Source organism: Pezoporus occidentalis, unplaced genomic scaffold (assembly GCF_034315485.1).
Source record: "Pezoporus occidentalis ecotype Australia unplaced genomic scaffold, CSIRO_AGI_Poc_V1 ctg137, whole genome shotgun sequence".
Taxonomy (NCBI): domain Eukaryota; kingdom Metazoa; phylum Chordata; class Aves; order Psittaciformes; family Psittacidae; genus Pezoporus; species Pezoporus occidentalis.
In genome coordinates this window covers 1,307,347-1,331,531 of record NW_026913177.1, presented here as the reverse complement: position 1 = coordinate 1,331,531, position 24,185 = coordinate 1,307,347, and the positions used below count along the sequence as shown (strand labels likewise).

The 24,185-nt window shown below is 48.6% G+C and overlaps 2 protein-coding genes across 3 annotated transcripts in view; both read right to left on the bottom strand.

Annotated features, from left to right (window-relative positions):
• The window catches only part of CD81 (CD81 molecule), a 33,550-nt gene extending 25,612 nt beyond the window's left edge, over nucleotides 1–7,938 (bottom strand). The window contains exon 1 of the mRNA XM_062609391.1: nucleotides 7,795–7,938. Within this exon, the coding sequence (XP_062465375.1) occupies nucleotides 7,795–7,860 (66 nt within the window). The 5' untranslated portion in view covers nucleotides 7,861–7,938. The remainder of the gene's footprint in view (nucleotides 1–7,794) is intronic.
• Nucleotides 7,939–14,349: 6,411 nt separating this feature from the next.
• Nucleotides 14,350–24,185, bottom strand: part of TSPAN32 (tetraspanin 32) — a 35,257-nt gene continuing 25,421 nt past the window's right edge. The window contains exons 5-9 of one of the 2 annotated variants that reach the window (XM_062609387.1): nucleotides 23,998–24,099; nucleotides 22,473–22,565; nucleotides 20,814–20,897; nucleotides 18,503–18,594; nucleotides 14,350–14,726 (exon numbers count right to left, since the gene is read on the bottom strand). In XM_062609387.1, coding sequence (XP_062465371.1) covers nucleotides 14,705–14,726; nucleotides 18,503–18,594; nucleotides 20,814–20,897; nucleotides 22,473–22,565; nucleotides 23,998–24,099 — 393 coding nt within the window. In that variant the 3' untranslated portion in view covers nucleotides 14,350–14,704. Of the gene's footprint in view, nucleotides 14,727–14,900; nucleotides 18,595–20,813; nucleotides 20,898–22,472; nucleotides 22,566–23,997; nucleotides 24,100–24,185 lie in introns of those variants that run through there. The other variant, XM_062609390.1, reaches the window with a different exon arrangement.

Here is a 24,185-nt window from a genome sequence, read left to right as displayed (position 1 = left end):
TGGTGAAGTCTGCTGATGGCAGCCAGCTGAACCATCTCCAGATGTTCCCAGTTTCATCCCGAATGCGCCCTAGGAACATCCCACATCTCTCCCACTCTGCCTGACTCCATTTGCTTTTTTAAGAGAGCACAGAGGACCTCCAAATGGAAGTTTTAATCCAACAGCAGCTGGATTTCTTAAGAGAAAATGACATTCACTTACTAATGAAAACAGGGTTTAAGCTATGGTGAATAACTTTTTCCATTAAATCCATACAACCTTCCACCACCAAGAAGCACAGGGAATAATTAAGGCATCTTTCTTCCCAAAGGAAAGCAGACAGAAGGGAGAAAACCTTATCAGCTCGCTACAGTAACCCTGCCTTCCACTGCACCTTGCTTGGGATAATCTCATTTTAATACAACTTGTTCCAGATATAAGCTTGGTATTTTCTTCCCTCCCCATCTGACAACCACTGCTGTTTGACCATACGAGCCATAACAGCTCAAATCACCGATGGCAGCATCATGCTCATCTCTAGGCTGCATTCCCTCATACATTAAATATTCCTGCGGTTTTTTTCTGCTGTAGGTATCTGTGATCTCATGCAGGATACCACTGGTTTTTGTGTGCCCAGCTTGTCACATGGCAGTGTTGGAGGATGGGGCCATCACTTGTCACAGGTGTACCCCAAGCTTTCCAGTTACATTTTTGGGGACTGCTTCAATAAAAGCAACACTCTAAGATGTGCAACTTCAGCAACACCAGCACTTTGAGACCTGTGTTCCACAAGCCAAACTCCCTAGCTGGCCGTTCCTCTGCCAAGACAAAAGCACTGTCAGAGGTGCATCCCCAGTGCTTCCCAGGATGCGGCTGGCCATGGAGATGGCGCCCCAGCAGCCCTCCAGCACAGCAGAGGTGGCGCAGCAGGCTCCAGCCTTTCCTCTTTACTGCTATTTTCCAGCTTCCAGAGATTTATTGCTTCTTCCACAGACTGCCAGACTTTTCCAGCTGGATCCTGCCTTCCCAAGGCTTGCTTTTTGCAGGGACACTGTTTCCATTTGGCACGGCAGGGAAAAGCCCCCATGGGATGCTGTGTAGGGGAGGGGAAAAGCAGCCCCCTAAGGGGTTAGTGTACCACTGTCTGAGCGTCATGACGATGGCAGGTGCACAGCCCTAATTTGCTGCCCCATCCACCATGCACATAGCAGGACTCCCTCCTGGATTAAGCCTCATTGACCAATATGCTTACCCTAAAATTTCCTATATCCAGCTGCGGGGCAAGGGAACAAGCCCATCTTTCAGGGTTGTCACTCCTCCCCTCCATAGTTTAGTGGTGCATGGAATAGCCCTGTTCCCCCTTTAACATGGGGCACCCCATGTCCAAGCTGCTCCCACCTTGGCCTGTTACTGCCCAGACACTCATGCCAGGATGCGCATCGCCCCCTTGTCCCTTCCGCTACCCCCAGCCCTTTTCCTCCTGCTCCCTTTCCTCTGCCCCTCTCCAAAATAGGTTTCCTGGCAGGGGGGCAGGAGGAAGAGGTAGTCCCGGCTATAGGGTGGCTTGCTGGAAGTGTCAAAGAGACACAGACATCCTGCAGCTCAAGCCATGGAGGAGGGAAGTGGAGGTGCCAGCAGTTTCACAATGCTGTATTTTTAGCAGTGCCGCTTCCCGCAGCCATGGCCAGTCCTGCTGCTGAGACGCTGCTTCCCAAACCGCATGAGCCACAGGGCCGGAAGAACCTCCTGCCCTGCTGCAGAAACGCCACTGGCAGAGCCCACACCACTATAACTGTGAAATCATAGGGTGGTTTGGGTTGGAAAGGAGCTTAAGATCATTTGGTTCCCATCCCCTGCCATGGGCAAGGACACCTTCCACTAGACCAGGTTGCTCAAAGCCCCATCCAACCTGGCCTTGAACACTGCCAGGGATGGGGCAGCACAGTTACTAACAAGAAGCCAGATGCTGCCAATGAAGCTCATCAGATTTAGGCTGGTTTATGATTTGGGTAGATGATCAGAGATTTTCAACAAGTTTTGACACACACAGGCTTGCAGCTTCCCTTACACGGCCTCAAAGCTGAGCCCTTTGGTAGGCAGCAGCAGCACCTGGATCCTACTCAAGGCCCCCCATAGCTCCTCTCCAGCACAACCTGCAAAGCAACTGAGATGTAGTATAACTGAATTCTCCTCCGTTTAAGTGTGGGGAAGTGGGACACAGAAGGACAAAATGGCTTGCCAAGGCTGAAGTATCTTGCCATGCAAGAAGCCACTTGCACAGCCAGGAATGAACTGCTAATTTGGGTTTGAATGCAAGAAGCTAGAAATTCGTAACTTGATGGAAATTATCTTTGGAAGAGCAATATGCACTCTGGCAAGATGCATGCTAGGGCCTTACATGCTCTGCACCACCACCTCGAAGAGCAAGGCAGGCAGGGGAGGAGCACACGACTACTGCTGGCAGGCACACAAATACAGGCAGCACTAAACCTGCCAGCACCCTTCCTAGAAAACACTAGTTGAACTTCTTTTCTATTGCACATAGAGGTACCCTGAGGAAGCACTGAAAAGGCTCGGGGTGCAGCTGAAAGCTGAATGGCAGCCCACAAACCTGAGAACTTTGGCTTGATGCTGGGATGGTCTTCGTGTTATGACAGCAGGACTTCATACCAAAAATTCACTTACAATTTTAAGGTGAGAAGCGCTACAGATGGTCCCTGCTGCTTGTCAGGATGGATTGTGGGATACCCTGGAGCACCAACATGTCTGGATCCCCAGCAAGATGTCTTGGAGGGGTGAAAGCAGAAGTGACTTAAATCAGACAAAAGCAGTTGTACTTTGACAGCCACACAAGATAAAACCTTTTCCACCAAGCTCGGCACAAGCACTCTCCATCTGCACCAACAGACAGGGCTCTTCTTGGGAAGTGCAGGCGCATCATTTCTGCTGCCTTCCACAGCAACTGCACTGGATGGCCACAAAAAGTCAGGCTGAAAGTCTGCAGGCAAGGCCTGGCCAGGAACCGCAGAATGGGCATTTGGGAAAAAACCTGTATTCTGCAGGCAGGAGGAGGAAGGTTCTGCTCCCAGCAGCACAGCCACCACCACCTCTCAGTAGTGGCTATTAATAGAGCTGCTGGCCAGGGGGAAATTCTCTGCTGGTGCCTAAGTTAACAGCCCCACAACACTGTGGGGCTTTTCAAAACAAGCTCCAGAGGAACACTCCCCGAGGAGCAGCACACCAAAGGCCAAGTACAGCTTGATGGATGGGAGGAGAGCAGGAATCTGGAACCAAATTCCAGGAGTGGGGTCCTCCAGTGAGCCTGCAGACTGCTCCCTGCCTGCCACAGCCTGATTCCTTCTGTGGACAGGAGTATCGCTATACGCTGACATCTACCAGCAGGTTTTAATTGCTCTCAGCAGAGAGGAAAACAGTTTCAGGTGTTGCTTCAAAATCAATTTGGCCCAATACATATGCATTTAACTACAAGGGTAATACAACTGCTTCCTCTTTTTAACGATACACTTGCTCAGTACAGGATCAAAGTGTTTCTCAAGGCACTGCACATGGGTTAACGCTCTTGCAGGAGATAAGCACTAGGGTGGTTGACAGAAGAATAACCTCAGGAAAACAGAACAATCTCCCCCCACCAGCGATCTTCCCTCCTCCCAGTGGCAGCCCAGCCCATTAACGGAAATAAGAGTACCCCCACAGGCCAGGGCACTGGTCCCTTCAAAAGACCTGCTAAAATCCCAGAGAGCCATCAGCTCTTTCAACTTGGGTCCAGGTAGACAGCCTGCAAAGAAAACCTCTCCTTTGCCCTTCAAAGACAGATATTAAATAGCTGCCAGGTGAAGCATATGTGGAAGTATTCTTGTTTGTACATCATCCCAGGATGTTGAACCCAAAGTTCGTGGAAGAAGATGCTGGGCTGGCATCACACCTTTGACACTCACCAAGCACTGCGATTCCCAGGGAGACCAATAATCAAAAAAGAAGCCCCATACTCTGCAGTGGAGCCTCCTGGTAGCCACTATCACTATCAGCAGCGCTCAGTACAAGCCTGCACCCAGAACAAAACGCAGGCTAATTTGCTTCAGAGCTGCATGCCACATCAATCACCATTCCCTGTTTAAACCTGCATACAGCAGTACGCAGCTGCCCTCCTCATCACACTGGAACGGTCAAGAGCCACTCAGCAGCATTGTCACCACGGGACCACCACCACCACAGAGAGCCGCCACCTCCCTCCACCCTCACCTCTCATCACTAGGGCCAAGTTTCTTTTAGCACGCTTTGTGGACTCCAAGGGATAGCCAAGAGATTTTCCAGTGTTGTACCACAAAGTATTCAAGCCTGCCATCCCTTCCCTTCCAACCACCACTGTCCAGACAGACTTTCACTTCCACCTTGCTTTTGCTCTTGCCCTTCCTCCTCTTTGCATCCCAACTGCACCACATCCCCTCAATACAAGCAAGAGAAAAGAGTTAGGTGGTGCCTGGAAAATGGCATTAGGAGCAAGCTCTTCCTTTTAATTAGGCACCTCTCTAGTAGGGCAGTCAGCAGTGCTCTAGAGCTGGAAGGCTGCCATAGGCTGTATTAGCCGATAAGTTGGGTGATCCTTCTCCGAGCAAGCCAATTTCTCCTTGGTTATGCTTAATTAAATTTTAAAATAGCTCTCTGGCTTCCTTCATCCTCCCCAGGGACTCTTTGCAGCAGTGGTCAGTCCAGCCCCATGCACTGAGCTCTGCCATCAGACCTGGATAATTCAGAAAAGCAGTAAAAGTTCATCTGTCTACCAAGTGTGGGATGGAGAAGCAGCTCCACTTGCCACATTCCCAGCCCAGCCCTGCTTTGGCCACATCCACTCCTGGGATGCGCACCCATCTGTATGTGTGGTCTGTACAGCTCCCTCCTCGAGAGCCACTATGGACCAAGCACATGGCATCTTCTACTCAAAAATGCATGCACAAAGGAAAAACAACCCCAAAGAATAAAGTAAACCCAAACCATCCCAGGCAGAGAGGGCTGCCAAGGTGCCCTGGGGAGCTGGCAGCAGGGCTGCCTTTTCCTCTTGCTTTTCAACACAGCAGTTTTGTGAAACCCCCTGTGCTGACAGAGGAAGGACTGCGAGGAAACCAGAGGGGTGTCAGTTTATTTACAGTCCAGCAAGACAGCAGGGCTACTTTAAAAAGTTATCAGAGTTTCTGCCTTATTTGTTAACACCGTTAAGGCTGGGAATTGCTTCCTTTCTTCCTCTTGGGTGCGGCAGCAAGGTCCCCTGCAGCACAGATGTGATGCCTGCCAAACTTTGGGCTCTGCCTCCCACTTGTTTTCATCAACAGTGCCCGACCTTGACTGGACACAAGGCATGCGATAAGCTCATGCGTGTGTGATGCCCAGCAGCCTCTGCATGCTAGCCAGTTGGCAAGGCCACAGGGCTGCGAGTGCCCAGTCATGCACCTTGCTGGCGTCCTGCCACAGCCACCCTGCATCAAGGGTGCTCAGGACCATGTCCAGCCTGTAAATCCCATCCTGTGAAAAGGACATTCACGCTTTGGTGGCAACCAAGGCATCCCTCCAGACCCAGGCACACAAGGTTGGCTGCTAACCGTGTGCCCTTCGTGGTAAACTACTCAACTACTGGCTTACAAAACACCACAGAAGGGCTTGAAAACCCTAAGACCGGGTGTTCAACCACCCTTCAGATGGCCAGCCCTGCAGAAAGCACTTTTAATTCAAATGAAGCCCAGGTTTCTTATTGCACAGGAGGTGGTCCAAGGGGGACTGGCCATGGAGGAGCCCGGTGCTGGGAGTGGTTTAGGGAGCTGGTGGATCTCAGCTCACAGGCACCCCTCCTTGGGAGGAGCTGGAGCATCTTTCCACAGGCATCAGGCTCCCTTCAAGGGGTAGGGCACGGCACCAGAAGTCCTAACTGGGAACTTAAACAGCTCAGCTGTTCCTGTTGGAAGCAGGATGCCCATTTATGAAAGATAAGGTGTTTTGTCAATACAGACTGTGGTGAGCAAGTGAGCTTGCTCAGGAACAGCAGCTGTACAGAGCCCCCAGCATCCTTCCTGCCACCCAGGAGACCCTTCCTCCCTCGCATACCCACCCGGCAGCTTCAGCAACAAGAATGGCAGGAAACTGGGTCCAGAAGAGAAGAAGAATCCCCAGGATAAGAATGGTAACTCAGAAGGTACAACACTTCAGAGAAAAGCCTACCCACCTCCATCCTGCCATTTTAAAGGTGGAGGAAAAGGTTAAAATAAACTCCCAGGTCTGTCCCACATTCATCTTGCAGCTGGCAATGCATCAGGTATCAATTAACACCACCGTCGTCAGAGCTCGTCATCTCTCCCCTGGTCAGCACTATACCCAGAAACAAGGCGAGGAGGCCTGAAATCAGGCCAGATTTGGCAGTACTCACTCCCATACAGTAGTTAAGCCCTGCACCTCCCACAGGTGGGAACCACCCAACAGCTTCACCGTGCACCCCGGGAAGAAGGCAACAGGCAGAGGCTCCCGCTGGGCACAGTACTCCCCATGCTAAGGGACGGCTTGCTCTGGAAGGCACTGATCCTATCCCCACCTCTCCAGCCCTCCTCTCTGTCTTCACTGCTGCGAGCAAAGATTAAGAAAACATCCAAATTCCCTCTCGACAAAGAAGGGTGTTGACACGGGCCACATCCTGACCACGCAGCCAGCGCTCAGCAAGCTGTGCCTTGCGTCCGTGAGGTGGGGCTGGGCTTGCTTGCAAGAAAAACAGCATTTTGGGGAATGGAAAACAGCCTATCCAGAAAAAAAAACAACAAAACCACCCAGAAACAGAAAAAAGCAGCCTGCTTGGGCACACTGTGCTGCTGCGGGCGCTGGAGCAGGCACGGAGCGTTTCTTGCCACGCCAGCCCCGGCTGCCGGAGGGTTTTTCTAACCAGGGAAAACCTGGTTTGCGAGAAAACGGGGGTATGCTGCTTTTTGCTAAATCACCCGCATGTCTGGATGGATTATTTCATTAGAAACTTTCTCAGTGAAGGACAGCTCTCCAGCCTGGGCAAAATCTGCACCCTAAAATAACTTCCCAGGCCGCAGGGGCAGCAGTCCCCAGCTTGGGCACCATCCACACGCGGGTGTCAAAGCCAGCTCCCAACACGGTGCCAGGACCACCTACCCCGATACACTCCCTGCCAGCTCTCGGGCCGGGGGGAGTAAAACCAGCCCCGTGGTTTCGGAACACCTTCTCCTCTCCGGCTCCTCTGCAGGCAAGACTGGGCCAGCGCCTCCCCTCCCTCCGCCTGGCAGTATCCATCCTGCCCATCCCTGTCTCCACCGCTGCATCCCGGCTTTCCCACCGCAGCTCCCAGCCAGAGGAGCCTGGGACCAGCGGACCTAGGGGGTTGTTGGCCCGCTGCACCCCCCCGCTCCGCTCCAACCCGCCCCACCCCAGCTCGGTCCCCGCGCAGCACCCCCCACCCTTCCGCTCCGAACGGATGCGTACAAACACATCTAACGGCTGGACCCGAGCACCTTAAAGATTCTATGATTCTATACCTATATATGTACCTATATAGAAAAAACACATAGATAAACATGTGCAAATAAATATATATATACACGTGCATTAAAAAAAGCAAAAAATAAAAACACACACACACCCCACTCCCCGAAAAAGCAACCCTTAAGATATATCCCAGGCAGTAAGCCTTAATGGTGGGGGAGCGGGATAGAGGGTAAAACCAAGCGCAGGCAGAAAAGCCATATTGGAGCCCCGCTATTGCAAGCTCTGCGGCGGCTCAGCCACCGCCCCGGCGCTCACCCAGAAGATGAAGTTGAAGACGAAGAGGAGGTATTTGATACACTTGGTGCAACCTTCCACCCCCATGGCGGCCGCTCTCAATCTCTACGGCCAGGCGCAGGCGGCTGCGGAGCGGGAGAAGAGAATACCCCACCCCCGGGCACGCCCCCCATACGCCCCGCCTCCCGCCCCTCGGGGGTGACGGCTCAGCGCGCACTGACACCCCCCTTCCCGAAACATGGGGCTCAGTTCTTCCGCGCACGCAGTTTTTATTTGTCTCGGTTTCCTCCCCCTTCTCTCCTTACCTTTTGCACCTTTTTTTCCTTTTCCTCTTTTCCTTCTCATCTTTTCCCTTTTCTTGTTTTGCCCTTTTCCCTTTTAATTTTTTTCTATTGTCTTCACAGAATCACAGAATCGTTTGGGTTTGAAGGGACCGTAAAGATCATCTCATTCCAACCCCTCTGCCATAGGCAGGGACACCTTCCACTAGACCAGGTTGTTCAAAGCTCTGTGAACGCTGCCAGGGATGGGGCAGCCACAGCTTCTCTGGGCAACCTGTTCCAGTGCCTCACCACCCTCACAGTAAAGAATTTCTTCCTTATGTCTGATCTAAATCTAACCTCTTCCAGCTTGAAGCCATTCCCCCTTGTCCTATCACTACGTGCCCTTGTAAAAAGCCCCTCTCCAGATTTCTTGTCAGCCACTTTAGGCACTGGAAGCCGCTCTAGTGTCTCCCTGGACTCTTCCCTTGTCCAAGCTGAACAAGCCCATATTCTCAGCCTGTCTTCCCCAACTCCCTTTTTTTTTTTCTTTTTTGCCTTTTTTCTTTTCTTCCTCTCCTTTTTTTTTTTTTTTTTTCTGTTGAGCATCTCCCAAACCTGTCCGCCATCCCTCAAACGTTAGTGTCGTCCCCTAACCTCACCAGGCAGCCTAGGGTAAAGCCTAGGGTACCATGAATGAGTGCAGGGTGCAGCAGGATTTGTATTTCTGTATACAGAATTTTTGGGATGCAACCATGAGGGGACCTCCTTCAAAAAAAAAAAAAGAAAAAGATTTTTACATTTTAACATTACTTTTGTACCTTCATTCCCCCCACCTATTTTATCCTAAGCTCTGATCTGCCAAACACTTTTTGCCTGAGCTTTTGGATATATTACTGCAAATAATTGCTTCAGGTTCAGTAGAACCACTCAGGATGCTATCTATTGATTACTGGATCACTTGAGCATCTGGGGGCTTCAGGGCTGCCCAGCAAAGAGGTCACACATGTCAATAGTGCAAGTAAGCCTCACATTATGGCTTAGAAATCTTAGATTTTAGTTAAGAAAAAAACAAAGTTGTGCAACAGCAACATGATGAAATTTCCCAAGCTTTTGGCCAAAACCTACCTTGACCCACTTGCTCATCCCTCAAAATATAAACTACTATCATCCCAGCAAGTACATTCACTTCTTTCAGGGAGGGGCAGGCTAGTTAAGTCACATAATCAGAGTGTAAGAGGAGTTCTGGTAAAGGCAGCAGCTCGCACCTCCATCAAAGCTCAGGACCTTACCGTGCTAAATATGAACTCAGTGCCTGCCTGCAGTGCTATGTGTGGAAACCTGCCCTCTTTCTGCCTGGGCACGTGCCTCTAGTGAAAGCTTCTGAGCCAAACATTTTCACACACGATGGAGTCTTCCCTGCCATGCATCCCATAGGCAGGAATGTGCTGTTAGCTAAGCACGCATTTCCTACACATGTATGCTGAAAATGAGTCAACTTGTTCCGAAATCTTCCCATTGTCCTTAAGGATGAGTTGGTCCAGAGCTCTGTCATGTTCATCAAACCCTTCTTTGCCCCTGCAGTAACAGCCCACGATGCTCCATGGTGGCAAGGACCAGGAATGAATAGAAGTTGGCCCCATTCTCCAATTACTTATGCTGAGTGCATTCTGGATTGCGGGCTTGCCATGGATGCATAAACCCTTTGTCTCTAAGCCACATTCACTCATCCAGCCTTACCAAAGAAGTTGGAGGCTCATGAGGCTATTTATGCATGTAACTGCTACTCCAAATTATCAGTACGACCCATCTGGTTGTGGCAATAGCCACAATCCTGTGTGTCTCCTGCTCATTGATCCAAAGGGTAACAGCAGGATCCTGAAGTTGCTCACTTGCTACATCATAGCATCCCACAACATTTTCTTTTCTGCATCTTCATCCTGTCCAGCTATAAATATCAAAATGAAAATACCCCCCAACCCTACACAGACACTGAAGATAGGTGGCTGCATGAATCACAGAGCCCGTCATGCATTAGTTTCCAGGAAAACTCTCAGAGGCACTGCTTGGAGAGTCTGTGTGAGGGAGAGGAAGGAACCAGCTGCAAACCGATAAGACCTTCAGCAGCAGCAGCCCCACGGCTGTGAAGGAATATGACTCAAATCAACTTCTGTGCACTGGAGAGCAGGCAACCCCAGATGCAATCACTGCCACGAATTTGGCATTGAATCTGCTTCTGGGGAGCTTGGGATTGCTTCATTGTTGTTTCTTTTTTGTCACTGTTGCTTCTCTTTTCCTGCTTTCTGCCTTTTTTTCTCTTATGCTGGGAAATGAAGGAAAATGGAAACCAAGAAATAAACATTTTCATACCCTCCAAAAACTGTATTAGCAAACAATCTGGTTTGGAGTTAACACAGTCTTGTTTCTGGGACTTTCCTTTGGGCTATGTTGGATCCCATCCTGCGCAGAGCTGAGGCACGGATGTGGCTCTGACAGGGAGAGCAGGGGCACAGCCCCACCATCTCCTGCATCAAAAAGCTCCCAGTTACAGGCTAAAACTTACTGGGTATAAACTGGGCTCACGCATCTGGCTGTACAAAGGAAGTCCTCTCCAAAACTTGGAAGTGGAAAAGGATTTCAAGATTTGTCCAAACATCTTTTTGTTTGCTTTGTTTAGGGTTGTTTTTATTATTATTTATTTATTTTAGGAGCTCAGCTGGGTACCTTTGAAAACTTTGACCTCAATGTACAGGAAGAAAATAACCACCACTGTGATAACAGTGTCAAGATAATACATACTGTTTCCCCAGATTATGTGTGATTTCAGGTGTTGTATTTTCATTTCTCATGCTGTACTACTTGCTGTACAGTCCATAAAGTACCAAAACTGCATTTCAAAGACTCTCAGTGGCTTTATCAGCTCTTTATAAAATGCTGCTGTATAAATAAGTAAAACTAATTTGCACACATTCAGTTCAGGTATCGATGTCACACGCGGGTATCAAGTGTAAGCGCTATGAATAGGGCTGATGACTTCCATCTTTGGGAGGATGGGCTTGGTTCAAGGGCTCAGCAATGCACCATGCTAATGCACAATTCTTTGCAGAGCAGGCAGCTGCAGGCAGGTCTGTGAAAAAGTTACCTACCTGCAAGACTTGTGTGCTGAAAAATAAACACTAAAAAAGTAAGAAACAAAACAAAACCCCATACCCCAAATAGAATTCCTCTGCCCATTTGAATTTGCTTTTGCAATTGGGTTTGCAGACAGTGAAGCAGCAGAAAATGGAGGTGCTTGCAGTGGTTTTCCTCTGTCTGTTGGGCTTGTGTTGTTGGTGTTTTTGTGAACTTGTTTATAGGTCAGTTGTGATGCCTGTGGGTTTGGGGATAGCTGACCCTATGGGCAGGAGTCACCAGGGTCTGTTAAAGCAGGTGGCTTGAGCCTCCTCCCAGCCCTGGATTTAGCAGGCTGCCCCTTACCAGCAGGACTCTGCAAACTCAGTCCCTGGTATTTTGATCCTGCTTCTCCCAGGGAGATGCCTGCAGCCTTCCAGCAGCTCCATTCCACAAAAGAACTTTGTGTTGTATAAAAGTGATGGAGGGGGATGAGGGGAGAGAACAGACCCACATCCTCCCCACCTCGCATGAGTACCTGGGGAGCTGGTAACGAGGCTGTGGAAGGATTAGCATGGAAGCAGGCTCTAAACACCTAACACCCAGCGTCTCCAGGAGATTTTGTAAAGTAGACGGGAGTCCCTCATCCACTGAGGATTGCGGGATGGCTGCTGATGTGGTAATCTGGTTGCATGGCAATCCCCCTGCCCTCCTCACAGCCAGCACAAAAATGATGTACAAACCATGAGAATAAAACACATGTAATTTTGTGGGTGAGGTCCTAGTTAGCTTTTAACCACTGCATCTTATTTTCTGTGGCAAATAAGACAGAAATAGCCTAGATTTACAATTTACCTGTGCTGGTAAAAAAAAAACTCTGAAACAACAGCAGCATCACCAAAAATCCTTAAATAGGACATTTGGAGGTACGTGAAAGAACCTCAGAAATTCATCCTGCAGGAGGATAATAGTCCCAGAGCATGTAAGAGTAACTTTGGAGGCAGCCGACACCCTGCCATACTTATTTTCAAAGCAGAGACCTGAAAAAGGGCATGGCAGTGGGAAGGTGGATCTCCATCACCCCAGAAGAGGCTTGCCTTGGGCAGCCAGCCAATGGCCTCATTTTGAGTAGGAAAAATCATGTCAAGAATCTCATCTGTGTATCTAGGGGGACATCTCCAGAAGACCTTTTCTGTACCCCAGCAGGAGCAGCTGGCACCTGCTCATCCAAAACTCCTTGTGCCCTGTTCTGCAAATTCAGCTGAAGCACGGTGATAGCCTGGGGAGGTTGTATCTGCCTGGCAGCCTTTGGGAGGCAGTGAAACAAGCAGAAACCTGTAGCAGTGCCTGAAGTTACTGCTTCTAATAAACTCAACAAATGGCTCTTGTCTGCATGGTCTGTCTCTCTGCCATCTTTAAATATTTATGTCAACGTATCTATGGTGATGGGTTAGGTTATATAAGGAGGACAAGGAAGGGGAGGGTGGTGAGGAAGAACAGCATTGACTCCCACTGGAGTTACGGCAGAGGAAGGGCAAACCCAAATGAGTTTATCCTGTGCAGACACACTCAATCTCCTCAGCTCATGAGCCCGCTCAGTGAACATTCATTTTTCTCAGGGCATCAGAGAGGGCTGACCTGCAGCTGGGCTTAGCTGCGCTTTGCAAGATGCCATGTGGGAGAACAAGAGCCCAGCCCATCGATGTAGAGAGCTTCTATTGTATAATCAATGTATAATTCATTAGTAGGTGAATAAAGACTGGAATAGCTTATTGCTGATCCAACAGGGCTAAAAAGAAAGTGAGCCCATCCATGAGCACGCTGGTGCACATGGGGGGTAAACAATAGCACTGGGTGATGCTGAAGGGAGAAAGGGGGGATTTTGCCTTGGGATAACATAAACAACCCAGCCAGATGGCTGCCAGTGACTCCAGGGAGAGTGACACAGGGATATGCATCTTCCTGGCAAGAATGTCGGGAAGGATCTTTCCTTTTCACTTGCTGAAGCCTAAGGGAATGGCATCTGCTTAGACGGAAGGGTATTAGCTGTGGGTAAGCACCTCTTGGCTCGTGTGAAAGTATTTCTTCCAAGATGTGCTGATGATTCCTTACAAGCTGAGCAACAGCCCTGTATGTCTTCCACATAAAGAGATGGGTTTCTTTTTCATCACTACCCTCCAAGCAGGGGTAGATATGCAGATTGCCTCCAGGCACTAATGTATATGGTGGACCCCCAAAATGCCACGTGACTAAAGATAGCACTGGGTTTGTGGTGGGGGTGAGATGTTCGGCATGGAGTGCAGTGGAGCAGCCTCACCACCGTCAGGCCTGCAGCCAGTCACCGGTTCGGCAGCTGAGGCTGAAAGCTGCAAAACACACACTGCCTGCGTTCTAGCAAAACCGCCTCGGAGGCTGCTCTGGGGTTCCCCCTCCTCTCCTGCAATCTCCCCCTTCATCCCACCCACTGCTACATTTCCCAGTGGACAAGGTTGATGCTCGGTGCCGGTTGCTCACTCCCCCAGAAGAGGAACTACACAGGTAAGGAAAAGAAAAATCTCTTTTCACCCTACTACAGCATTTTACTCAAAGAGAATTGCAATGACACGTCACGTGTGATGCAACCGTGTATTCAAAGCAGCTTCTGACCTCATCTGCCTTCAGCTGTGCTGGTGGAGTTCTCATGTGTGCAGCATCTATCACTTCTGGCTGTAATTTTGGAGCAGAATTATAGCCAGCTGCTTTTGCAAACAAATTGCTTCTGCACCTGTTGAAAATACATATCTAGCAACTCTTTTTTTTTTTAGAAAATATCCTGTATATCTGCAGCTCGGAAATGCAGCGTTACCTTGGCTGGAGATGGTTTCCTCACCACCCCAGCACAGCAAAGATCCACCCAAGTTTGCCAACCTACAATGCTTACTTACACAGAACTTGCTCAGTGGCATCTCCTTTAGGAGCTTGCTGCAGACATGAGAGTTGTGCCGCAAAGGGACTGTTGCATGAGAAGGTTGTATCTTGATAGCAGTGGAACTGGCAGTTGACACACACAGACAGTATGGCAGAAAATAGCAAAACATTTTGGAGCCAAGACAGCGCACCGTGAGGCTGAACGATTCCCACTCTCCTTACCATCAAATCCCTCTAGAGAGTCAGTAAACTGCTTAATCTTTGCTTTTCACAAGGTTTTGTCAGGTACTGAAACATCTGCTTTGCAGAAGTGCTGAGCATCCTTTGCTGCTGCGTAAAGCTGCACCATGCTCACCTGCAGTTCTCCATGAGCAGTACCTTGGAAAACAGCATCTGCTGCTGTCGGAGCAGGCTCTGAGAGAGGTCCTCTGTCTCATAGGCAAGCTGTGGTCAGGCCACCCATGGGCATGCAGTAAGCCCCATGTAAAGCCCCAGGGGAAGTTAATGCTCATGCTGGCAGAGCAGGACTGGAGTGGTGCATGGGCAGCAAGGTTGGAAAGCAGCACAAAAGGCTTCTTACCACTGCCATGGCTGATGTTCCCCAGCCCTGTAGGTAATTGCCTGCCCTTAGTCTGCTTCCTCTTCCCAAGTCCTCAGCTACAGCTGGGGGTTTGTCTAAAACAAGAGAATAACTCATGCACACAAGGTAATGCCTACCTATACAGAGGCCAAACTGCAGCTGCTCAGGTAAACTTGGTGGAACCAGTAGATGATTGTTGGGGCTTAACTGACAATTAATTGGAGCCAATTCACAGTTAAATATTTAACTTTGCACCTTTGGTCTCCAGGTTGTTTTTTTTTTCTCTTCCTGCATATGCCTACATAAATAGGGATTTTTTCCCTACCAGAGTTTGAGTGTTGACATGCTTGTAACAACCAGCTTCTGCTTCTGCAAGCCCTAGTAAGGCTCACTGGCTCTGCAGGTGTTTCCTAGCCTGGCTGCTGGCTTTGCATCCCCTCTGCTTGCTTCCAAGCCCTTATCCCAGTAAAACCTCTCTCACTCTTCTCAACACTGGGTCAATCTCGGCAATACTTACCAAGAGGTTCCTGGAGTTTTGCTCTGGCTGCACAAGAGCTATAATTTGCCCATAGCAAGCAGCAATTTAAGGACTAAAGAGTGCAAGCACATTGACTGCAGGACAGGGATTTTTTGTTGGCAGAGGTGTAAAGAAACCTGTTCAACTCCCCCTCCCCTCACCCCAGCTTCGCAGCACCCCTCCAGCCATCCCATGGGTGCTGCCATTTCTACAGCTGCAAACAAAAGGGTAACTGCACTCTTCTGCACTAGGTTTCTAAAAACAAAGAAGTTGAAGATATCCACATTCCTGCTCCTTAAAACGACAGCAGGATGCCATTTTCTGTGCTACACACAGCACGAGCTCTGGTAGGAGAGTGTGTCTGGCCAGGTGGCTGCTCATTAAAAGCGCTGCTCCTTGCTAGGGAACTCCAGTGGTGGGTGGAATGGCAATAGAGATCATGAGATGGCCAGCTAGTTGGGTGTCAGAAGAAGAAAGGGAACTTCCAGCTCCCTGGGACAAAAATTGCATGCTCCCAGTCTGCTGATGCCTGGGAAGAAGAACCAACAACTCTCCAGGTTCATTATTCCCTTTGTGAGATGGTTTGGTGCAGGTTGCGTTCTCATCCCTGCCGCAAGCACCAGAAATCATTACAGAGGTGTAAAAACAGCAGCTATGCACACACACCATTACATGGTCACTGCTAGAGAGGTGTCTGTCTGCTGCTTCTGGTGACATTTTACTGATCATAAACAATTCAAGGGAAGAGAGAGCTGAGGGAGGGGGATACAATAGCCTTCCAGGTTTACTTTATCATATGTATGCTATGCCTGTCTATAGTGATCTCAACACCTAAAGCTTTTGGCAGACCTGGTGGTGAAGCTTTAACAAAGATTTCTTCTCCTTGTTGATACGGCTTAAGCAGGTAACCCACACCAGTAACACAGACTACACTGATTTGCTTGATTTCCAGTGTAGAATATCATCAGGTGTCCAGCCAACACAGAGTGATGAGCAAGAGCTGACTACACAGTGTTTAAAAAGGTGAAACTGTAGAGATTTCTTTTATATAAATACTCCAGTCTCAATTGCTTGGGTCCTTAAGCTTTTTTCCTGCCTCTGCTTGCATTAGTCCTCATAAAGCACCTGCCTGCTGCGCCAGCAGCTAGCCAAGGGCAGGATCAGGCTGGTGAAGAGCTCATTTTCCTCCAAAGGACCAATGCCATCCTCTCGCTCTTGGGTGCTAAGGCATGCTGCTGGGGCAGGCGAGCACCAGCTGCCTGGGGAATATCTCTTCCCAGCACTGAAAGAATTACTGAGGGCTCTGCATGACGCAAACCCTGAGCAATGCAGGCAGCCTCGTGCACAGCAGAAAAAGAGAAGGAATGATGGCCTTCTGCAAGAAATTCATCTTTATTGAAGCAACCATGAGTCACACAAGCTGCCAGCTGGGCTAAGGAATAACAATAGTGGTGGCCTGGACAATAGCAGCTGGAGCTCACAAGGGAGATTGTCTGGCACTGGAGAGAAATAAAATAGAATGTGGGTATGTTGGCAAGTGTATATAACCTCTAAGTCCCTGCTAGACTGGGGTGTGTTGGTGACTGCTACAAGGTAGTTTGAGTAACATTCTGGAGCAGTTTGAACTTGATGCTTTTTACAGTGAAGTCAACGGTGAAGCTCCACTGGTTCCAGAAGAGCGGAACAAGGAATGATAGCCTCCCCCCCAGCACAATTCCTTCCAACACAAGGTAATTGCAGCCATGTTAAAATACTAGCCCGGTGCTGTACGCTGTACTGCTATTCTTGTATGTGTAGCAGCTCCTGCCTGAGGGACAGGACCTGTCCTGAACTCCATCACAGGGATTTCCACATTTATCTCAATAAACAATTGCTACTTACTGTTTCTCATGGCTAAAAGCCACAACAAAGGAGAGGGGTGAAAGCTGTTGTTGGTTCAAGACATTGCACATAGCCATACAGTTTACAGCAGGTTTTCCAGCACGTGCTAAATCTATTGCAATGATGAGTTTCAGCTCAGAGGTGGCTCTGCCTCCTTGCAATGAGGGCAAAGCACACCAGGGAGCCACCACTTGAGCTAGACTGAGTGCTGATGGAGGCTTTTAAAATTTCTGTTTATTATTGATAAGGTGATGATGTAAAGAGAGGACATGGAGTTGGACATTGTATTGTTTGACCTGGCTGAAGATCAGTCCTGTTCTTTTATAGATTTAAACTTCAGACCTGCATGTATGTGTAATATCAAAGTCCTTTTGTATTGCACAGCAGTGTTGTGGGTTAGTGAAGCTAGATAAACACAGAGCTAAGGATAGAAGTTGAACAAGCCCCTGTGAAAACAGTGTGGCATCAAGCTCTAGGAGGTTGACTACGTGCTAGGAATTAAAAAATCATGGTGTATTGCATTAATAAAGAGGAATAAGAGTGTCTGTTTGCTGGTTATTTGTTTCAAAGCTCATGCACTGTTTTTCTGATTTTTTTCCTGATCTCTACCAAAAGCTGGTAGCTGGTGTAAGTCTGGCAATATTTGAAAACAGGGGAAAAACAGCTGACAGTCATTGGCTTCCTACATACTTGAGCATGCTCAGAAACATGCCCAAAGTCAATCAATATGAGCATCCAAGCTACAAGAACACATTTCCCATCACCAGTGACACACCTTGTGTCCATATATTTGCCAATAGTCCAAGATTATCCCAGGCTGTGATCCAAAGCCATCTTCCTAGAAATATCACATCTTTGGGGGTCACAGGGAATGCTCAGATGACAGCACAAGAGAAGTTTGGTTTAATGCTGTGATTTTTGCTGGGCTTTTCTCTCCATCTTTGTCTTAAGGAGCTCTTTGTGTCCTGTTTGTGGAGCTACAGCCCCTATGTCTCCTGGTGAGCTGATCTGCATCTCCAAGCCTAGGTGCATCATAGAATCACAGAACAGTCTGGGTTGGAAGTGACCTTAAAGTTCATCTCGTTCTAACCACGCTGCCACTGGCAGGGACACCTTCCACTTGACCAGGTTGCACCAAGCCCCATCCAACCTGGCCTTGAACACTGCCAGGGATGGGGCAGCCACAGCTTCTCTGGGCAACCTGCTCCAGTTTCTCAGTCCTCCAGTGTGTCTCAGGCCTTGTTCATTTTTGGTGAAGGTGTGGCACTGCCCCTCCTCAGAGCACCATCTGCTCTGACCAGCTCAGAAACACACAACAGCTAGTAGTGCAGGAAGGGGAAATGCATGACACACACACCCCACTGCCTGAACCCATGTAAAGCCTTCCCAGGGGATTCTGTGTGTGACTTCAGACATCTTCCTGTGCAAAATCTGGCTCTGCCTGGTGGGGATGCCCAGGTGATGGGTTTCTACCTCTCTCGCAGAATGTATTTTCCTTTCCTATCCAGGTTGCTGCTGAAGTGGATGGAGAACCAGAGGAATGAAGTCAAGATCATTCCATAAACCTAAAAGGAAACACATGAGATGGGCACACAATTAAATGCTGAACTGATTATGATGTTCTACTTGTGCAAATAAGCTATCATAAGTGCTGCCTATTAGTCCACCTGGCACTTCTGAATTTATGTATTGGGATGTAACATTTTTCTTGAGAGCTGTTTTCTGGTAGAACGGTGAGCACCAATTGGAGGGGAAGAGGAAGAAAAAAAATAAAGACCAACATGTGGCTAAAAAGCATCTGATAAGAATTAGCACAGTAAGGCTCAAACCTGGCCCTGAAAATACCAAGAAATGAGATGAAACCAGGAAATTCAGATTTCAAATTCTAACCACAAAACATTTCTCTCTGCAAACAAACAGATCTCTCTCTTAATAACATCCTTTTGTAAAGAGAACATAGGGAGAAACAACCAAACCAAACCAAACCATAACAAAAAACCCAAACAATCCTCATGTATTGTTTGGAGTAAAAAAATCCCAACAAAACAAAACAAACAAAAAACCTTAAAGTCCAACCCCCACCCCATGCACGTGCACACTTGAGAAGGCAAAGGACAGTACATTTCCTCTGTATTTTAACATTCTCCCTAATATATCACAAACCAGGATTACACAGGCAACATATCAAAGGTAAGGCTGCTGTCGGAAGGATAAACAATGTGCTTTTCCCCCAAAGCCTCTGCCTTAACATGCAAGTGCCTTTGCTTGTGGATTGATATGGGGCCACGTATGCATTGTTGGCTGAGGAACAGTGACATCAGAGCAGTTATAGTCCTTGTTGCATGCCTCCCTTGCATCCTGCCATCACAATAGTGAACTGTGCAGTGAGACTTCCTCTAGGACACACTTTAAAGAGAGCTGCCTTATATGGCTATGGCATCAAGCTGTGAAAAAGAGATATATATAATAAAACCCGCTCCCACTTTTGTCTGAATATAGCTGCAGTGAAATTCCTCCTATACCTGAGAAAAATTAGAAAGTGACACCATGTATTCACACATGACTTTACATTTATAGAGCCATAGCAATGCCTGATGGTTTTCCTAATTTACTACTAGGAGTATAAAACACAAAAGTGCTTGTTCCTCTGGGCTTTATTTAGATGAAGAAAAGTCTTCTAACTCATAATTGTGCCAAGGCAGACAGAAGGAATTAAATCAGGCAGGAAAGGCTGCCCCAGCTGGAGAGCAGCATGGAGATACCACAGCAGCCCGAATCTCCCTTCTTAGTGAAGAAACAAATCTCTTGGTATGTACTTTTTTCTGGTGTGCTTCAACACACATGCAGGGCCCCTGTGTAGAGGTAATTGCAGCAATACACCTCTGCCAAGCATGCAAGCAAACTTGTTTTAATTAGCACTCTCCAGCTCTGAAGGGACGTTCCCCATGCGGCCATCGAGCTCCCTCACCACCTAAGGACATGTTCCTCTTGCAGTATCTCATTTTTCCTTTTGTCTTCCCCCAAATAAGACTCAGAAATTCAGTACAGACCCTTTCTACCCAAATCATCCTACCCCTCCTCTGCAAGATCCTATTTCAAAGACGGTACCTGGGAGCCCAGGCAACATGCTACTCTCCTCTGCTCCTTACAAGCCTGTGCTTTAACCACCCACTGCCCAAGATGCACCTTCCTGGGCTAATTAGTGGTCATTAAGAGGATGAGACCTTCCCTTCCCACACAACTCTCCAGCTCCGCTATTGGTGCTCAGTAGCTTTAAAGACCTTCCAGCTCTGGTCAAACAAAGTGACTTCCCGAGCTGAGCTGGGAGGCAGCCAGTGAGTGCTGGGCAAGGAGAGGCAGCAAGTTTCCTAATACAGAGCTTTTACTGCATCTCCTTTTCCATAACTACTGCTGGCTTCCAACCTCATCTGCAAGCCCTGTGCCAGGTGACACAGCATCTCACTTGCAGGAGAGGATGCACAGGCAAACCTGGGTGGGTGAAATGCCAGCTCCCGCTGCTCCCCAGTCCCACCTGTCATGCCTGGTTTGGTCAGAAAAAACAGGCAGCAAGGCTATTCCTGCAGGAGAAAACCTCCATCCATCAGCCTGAATAAGACAGGTCCTGGCCCTTTCATAATTTCCACAGGGCAGTCCACCACTGCTTGTTTCTCTACCCCAGTCTCCAAAATTACCCAAAATTCTAGCTTCTGGGGGCTAATTTAGGATATGTTTCCATGCTGGAGCCTGCCTCCTGGGGCCAAAGTGAGAAGGAACAAACAGATACCGTGAAGCCAATGGTGATGCCCAGGAGTGTGGTGACAAAGTCCATGTGCTTCTTCAGGAAGAACTGGATCTCTCGGAGGCAGTCCTAGGGAGAGAGAGACCCTTTGCAGTGCAGCAGCAGCTCAGCTGTGGGGCTTTGTCCCTGCAAAGAACACTTGCCACAAGCCAGGATAGAAAAGGAAACAAGAGGAGGATGCAGCATTGCACAAATGGGCTGCTGTGTGATCAGCTCTCCTTTATCCTGCTGCTGGCTGCAACATGGGAAGACAATCATCTGCAGTGTATTTCCTATTGCTACAATACACCTACAATTTCCTTGGTATGATGTGTTTCAGACTGTGGGGGATTTGTGCATGTACGGGTAAGTGTGGTCATGCAAACTTCCTTTTGTTTCCAACCACTGGAAAATGAAAAGAGGGAAAAGACAAGACAGAAAAGCAGAGCACACTGTAATGCTAAATACATTCCTCAAAGACACTAATGAACTGCTCAGTTTTGCAAGGTTTCGCAAGTATTAATATACATTAGCTTTAAGCATGCCAGCAGCCCCACGGAAATCCAGGAGGTGTTAGCTAAGAGAGCCATTTAAAAAACGCAAGAGCCTGCCCTTGATTAAGTGATTTGCAGAGTGAAGTAAGAGCACGCAAAGCCAGGAGTGAATGCAGCGCAGCTACCAAGCACTGTGGTTCTCTGGGTTGCAAAATGCATCCCCCTAGCCCACCTCCCCCGGCTCGCTACCAGAGGGAACACAAAACCTGGGGGGGGGGAAGGAGGCGAACAGTCACCCACATAGTGCCTGGTTTAACTCTTCCCTCCCTTTCTGCTCTTTGAGCTCTTTGGTCTATTCTGCCCCTGCTTCCTGGATGCAGTGCTTTGAGAGGCTGCGCCACTGGCTGATGCGTGCCTGCGCATCATGGTGTCCTGTTAGCGTGTGACATCTTTGCCTAACAAAGTTTTTGTATAGCTGTAGCAAAACGGTTTTGTTTTCCATCAACACACATATTGATGCTGGAAACTTCAGCTACTTCAGCTGATTTGGCTACTCCTGTGGAAGAAAAAACATCAGAGATGATGAACTTTGCTCAGAGAGTATGAAGTCTATGTTACGGCTTCAGCACAGAGGCAGTCTAATACTGGTGGCTTCTCCATCAACCTCACTGAGCTACTGAAAAGAGGAGGAATGAAATATACTTGATGACGCTACTGCTGGGCATCATCACTCTGCTTCATGAGGTGCTCATTTTAGTACTTATTTAATGCCCTGGGAAAAAGCAATTACAGAAAATTCCACATTTATTGTTAGTGTGACACTTCTGAAGCCTCAGAAAGTAGTGTCAAGTGGAAAAGTCCAACATGTGAGCTCAGACATGCCATGATATCTCACACTCTGCATATGCAGGAGATGAAGAGAAAGCTGAAGGGAGGTGACAGGCTGTAAACACAGGCATTTTGAAGGGTTTCTAGAGCTGCAAAAGAAATCACATCTGTGAGTCTGACACCTGTGATCCACTGGGGCTCCTCCTTACTGAAACAACAAAACCCCACCACAACTAACCCCCAACCAAAGTAACCCCAAACTGTGGAAAAGCCACAGTTGTCATTAACAGTTACTGAGTAGCAGCACAGCCCCACTGTGTGGATGAGGAAACCTTTCCCTTACCTGTCCGGCATCATTTGCCTGGCCAGGTGGGCATGTCTTGCTGTCAATGTTGGTTGTGTCCCCAAACGGAGAATGCTTCCCACAGCACAGGAACTGGAAAAAGATGGAGAGATCTGCCAGCCACACACCGGAGCTCTCTCCTTGCCACCAGCTGACACAGCAGAAGGCATCAGTGATGGGCCACGCTTCCCCCCTGCTGCCACAGGCAGGGCTACACAAGCAGGGCTGCAAGGAGCGAAGCATGTAGGTATGCAATCAACAACTACACCAATGGAGGTTAAATTCAGAGGACGCACATGGATCTTGCCCCAAATTTGCCTGTGCTTTTCCAGGACTGCTGCCTGAGGCTGTGGCCAAGCCCTCCCTCCACGGTCACACCAGCTCTCACAGTGTCTAGTCTGGAAAACCCAGGGATGCAAGGACCCCAGTGTTTGTTATGGGCTGGGAGGATCCCCAGCAACACCCACTATGGAAATGGCTTCCTATAGCTGGGGTGAACTGGCCAGCTTGGAGCTCTAGCAAGGGGATGCCCATGGAAGTAGAGGGACTGTTTCTCCATCAATTAAAGTAGCTAAAATGAGCAACTGATGAACTGATAAAGCTGGGTATTGTGCCTGGTTCTCCTTGACAAGCAGGACTCTAGGTGTATTGCTCCAAAAGTCTGCAGAGCAAGCACCACTCTGGCTGGTCATGGCTGAGGGCCACCACCATCATCGCAATGAGAAACATTTGCCCTTTTCTGTGTTTTGAGAAGCATGGATGAAAACAGCTTCAGAAAGTACTTGTTACAATGATTTAATAAAACACAGGAGGATAAAGGGAGTTGAGTGGGAGGTGGATGGAACAGCATCTCCTTTACTCAGCAGGAACTCAGGAGTTTCTCACCACGGGGGACACCCTCATTTCCTGTGGCTTTGAGGGCAAACGTCCTCCCTGTGATCTGGGTCACCACCCTTGCCCACCTACCAAGCTAAAGAGAAGTCCCCTGCCCCAACAGCATCCTGGGTGGTAGGTTTTGGGAGCTTGCTAGCAGTCTCCAGGATTGCAAGAGGCCTGGTAGCCTCCAGTACTCCTCAGTCATAGGCTCAAGGATAAACAGAAATAACCAAGTCCAAATACTTCTGCTACACAATGTGGAATTCTCTCCCTCTCTTTGCCTGTCCAGGGACACAAGAGGTGTATGTCCACTTTCTTGTACTACAGATAGGGAACACAGCAGAGGGCCTGCTTAGACAGACAATATGTGTAACAGCTACTGTGCAGAAGTGCTGATGATCTCACATATGAATGATGCTCAGGGAGGTGGCCCTCTCCTCCTGTTGGTAATCTGGTTGGTCAGACCTTGGAGAGGAAGAGTAGGAAGGGAGGAGCAGACTTCTTAGCAGGCTGGAGTACTCTACTCCTGAGGGAAAATGAGACTGCAGCATCCATGAGGCAGAGCACAGGCATCAGACTCAGCCTGCTGAAACCTTGGGAAGATACCCTAGGGCAAGGTTTTCTGCTAAGGCTGAGAAAGACAACTTACTGCTTTGTGGATGGCAGTCAGCTCGTGCCTCCTGAAGCTGGAGGCATTCCTCCTCACCTCCTCATACACAAGATCATACACATCCATCATGCTCTCTTCCACCTGCAATGAAAGAAGAGATCTGTACACACAAAACACTGGCACAGTTGTCTCTGGAGGGAAAAACACTCTTGCGTTCCCCCAGAAGC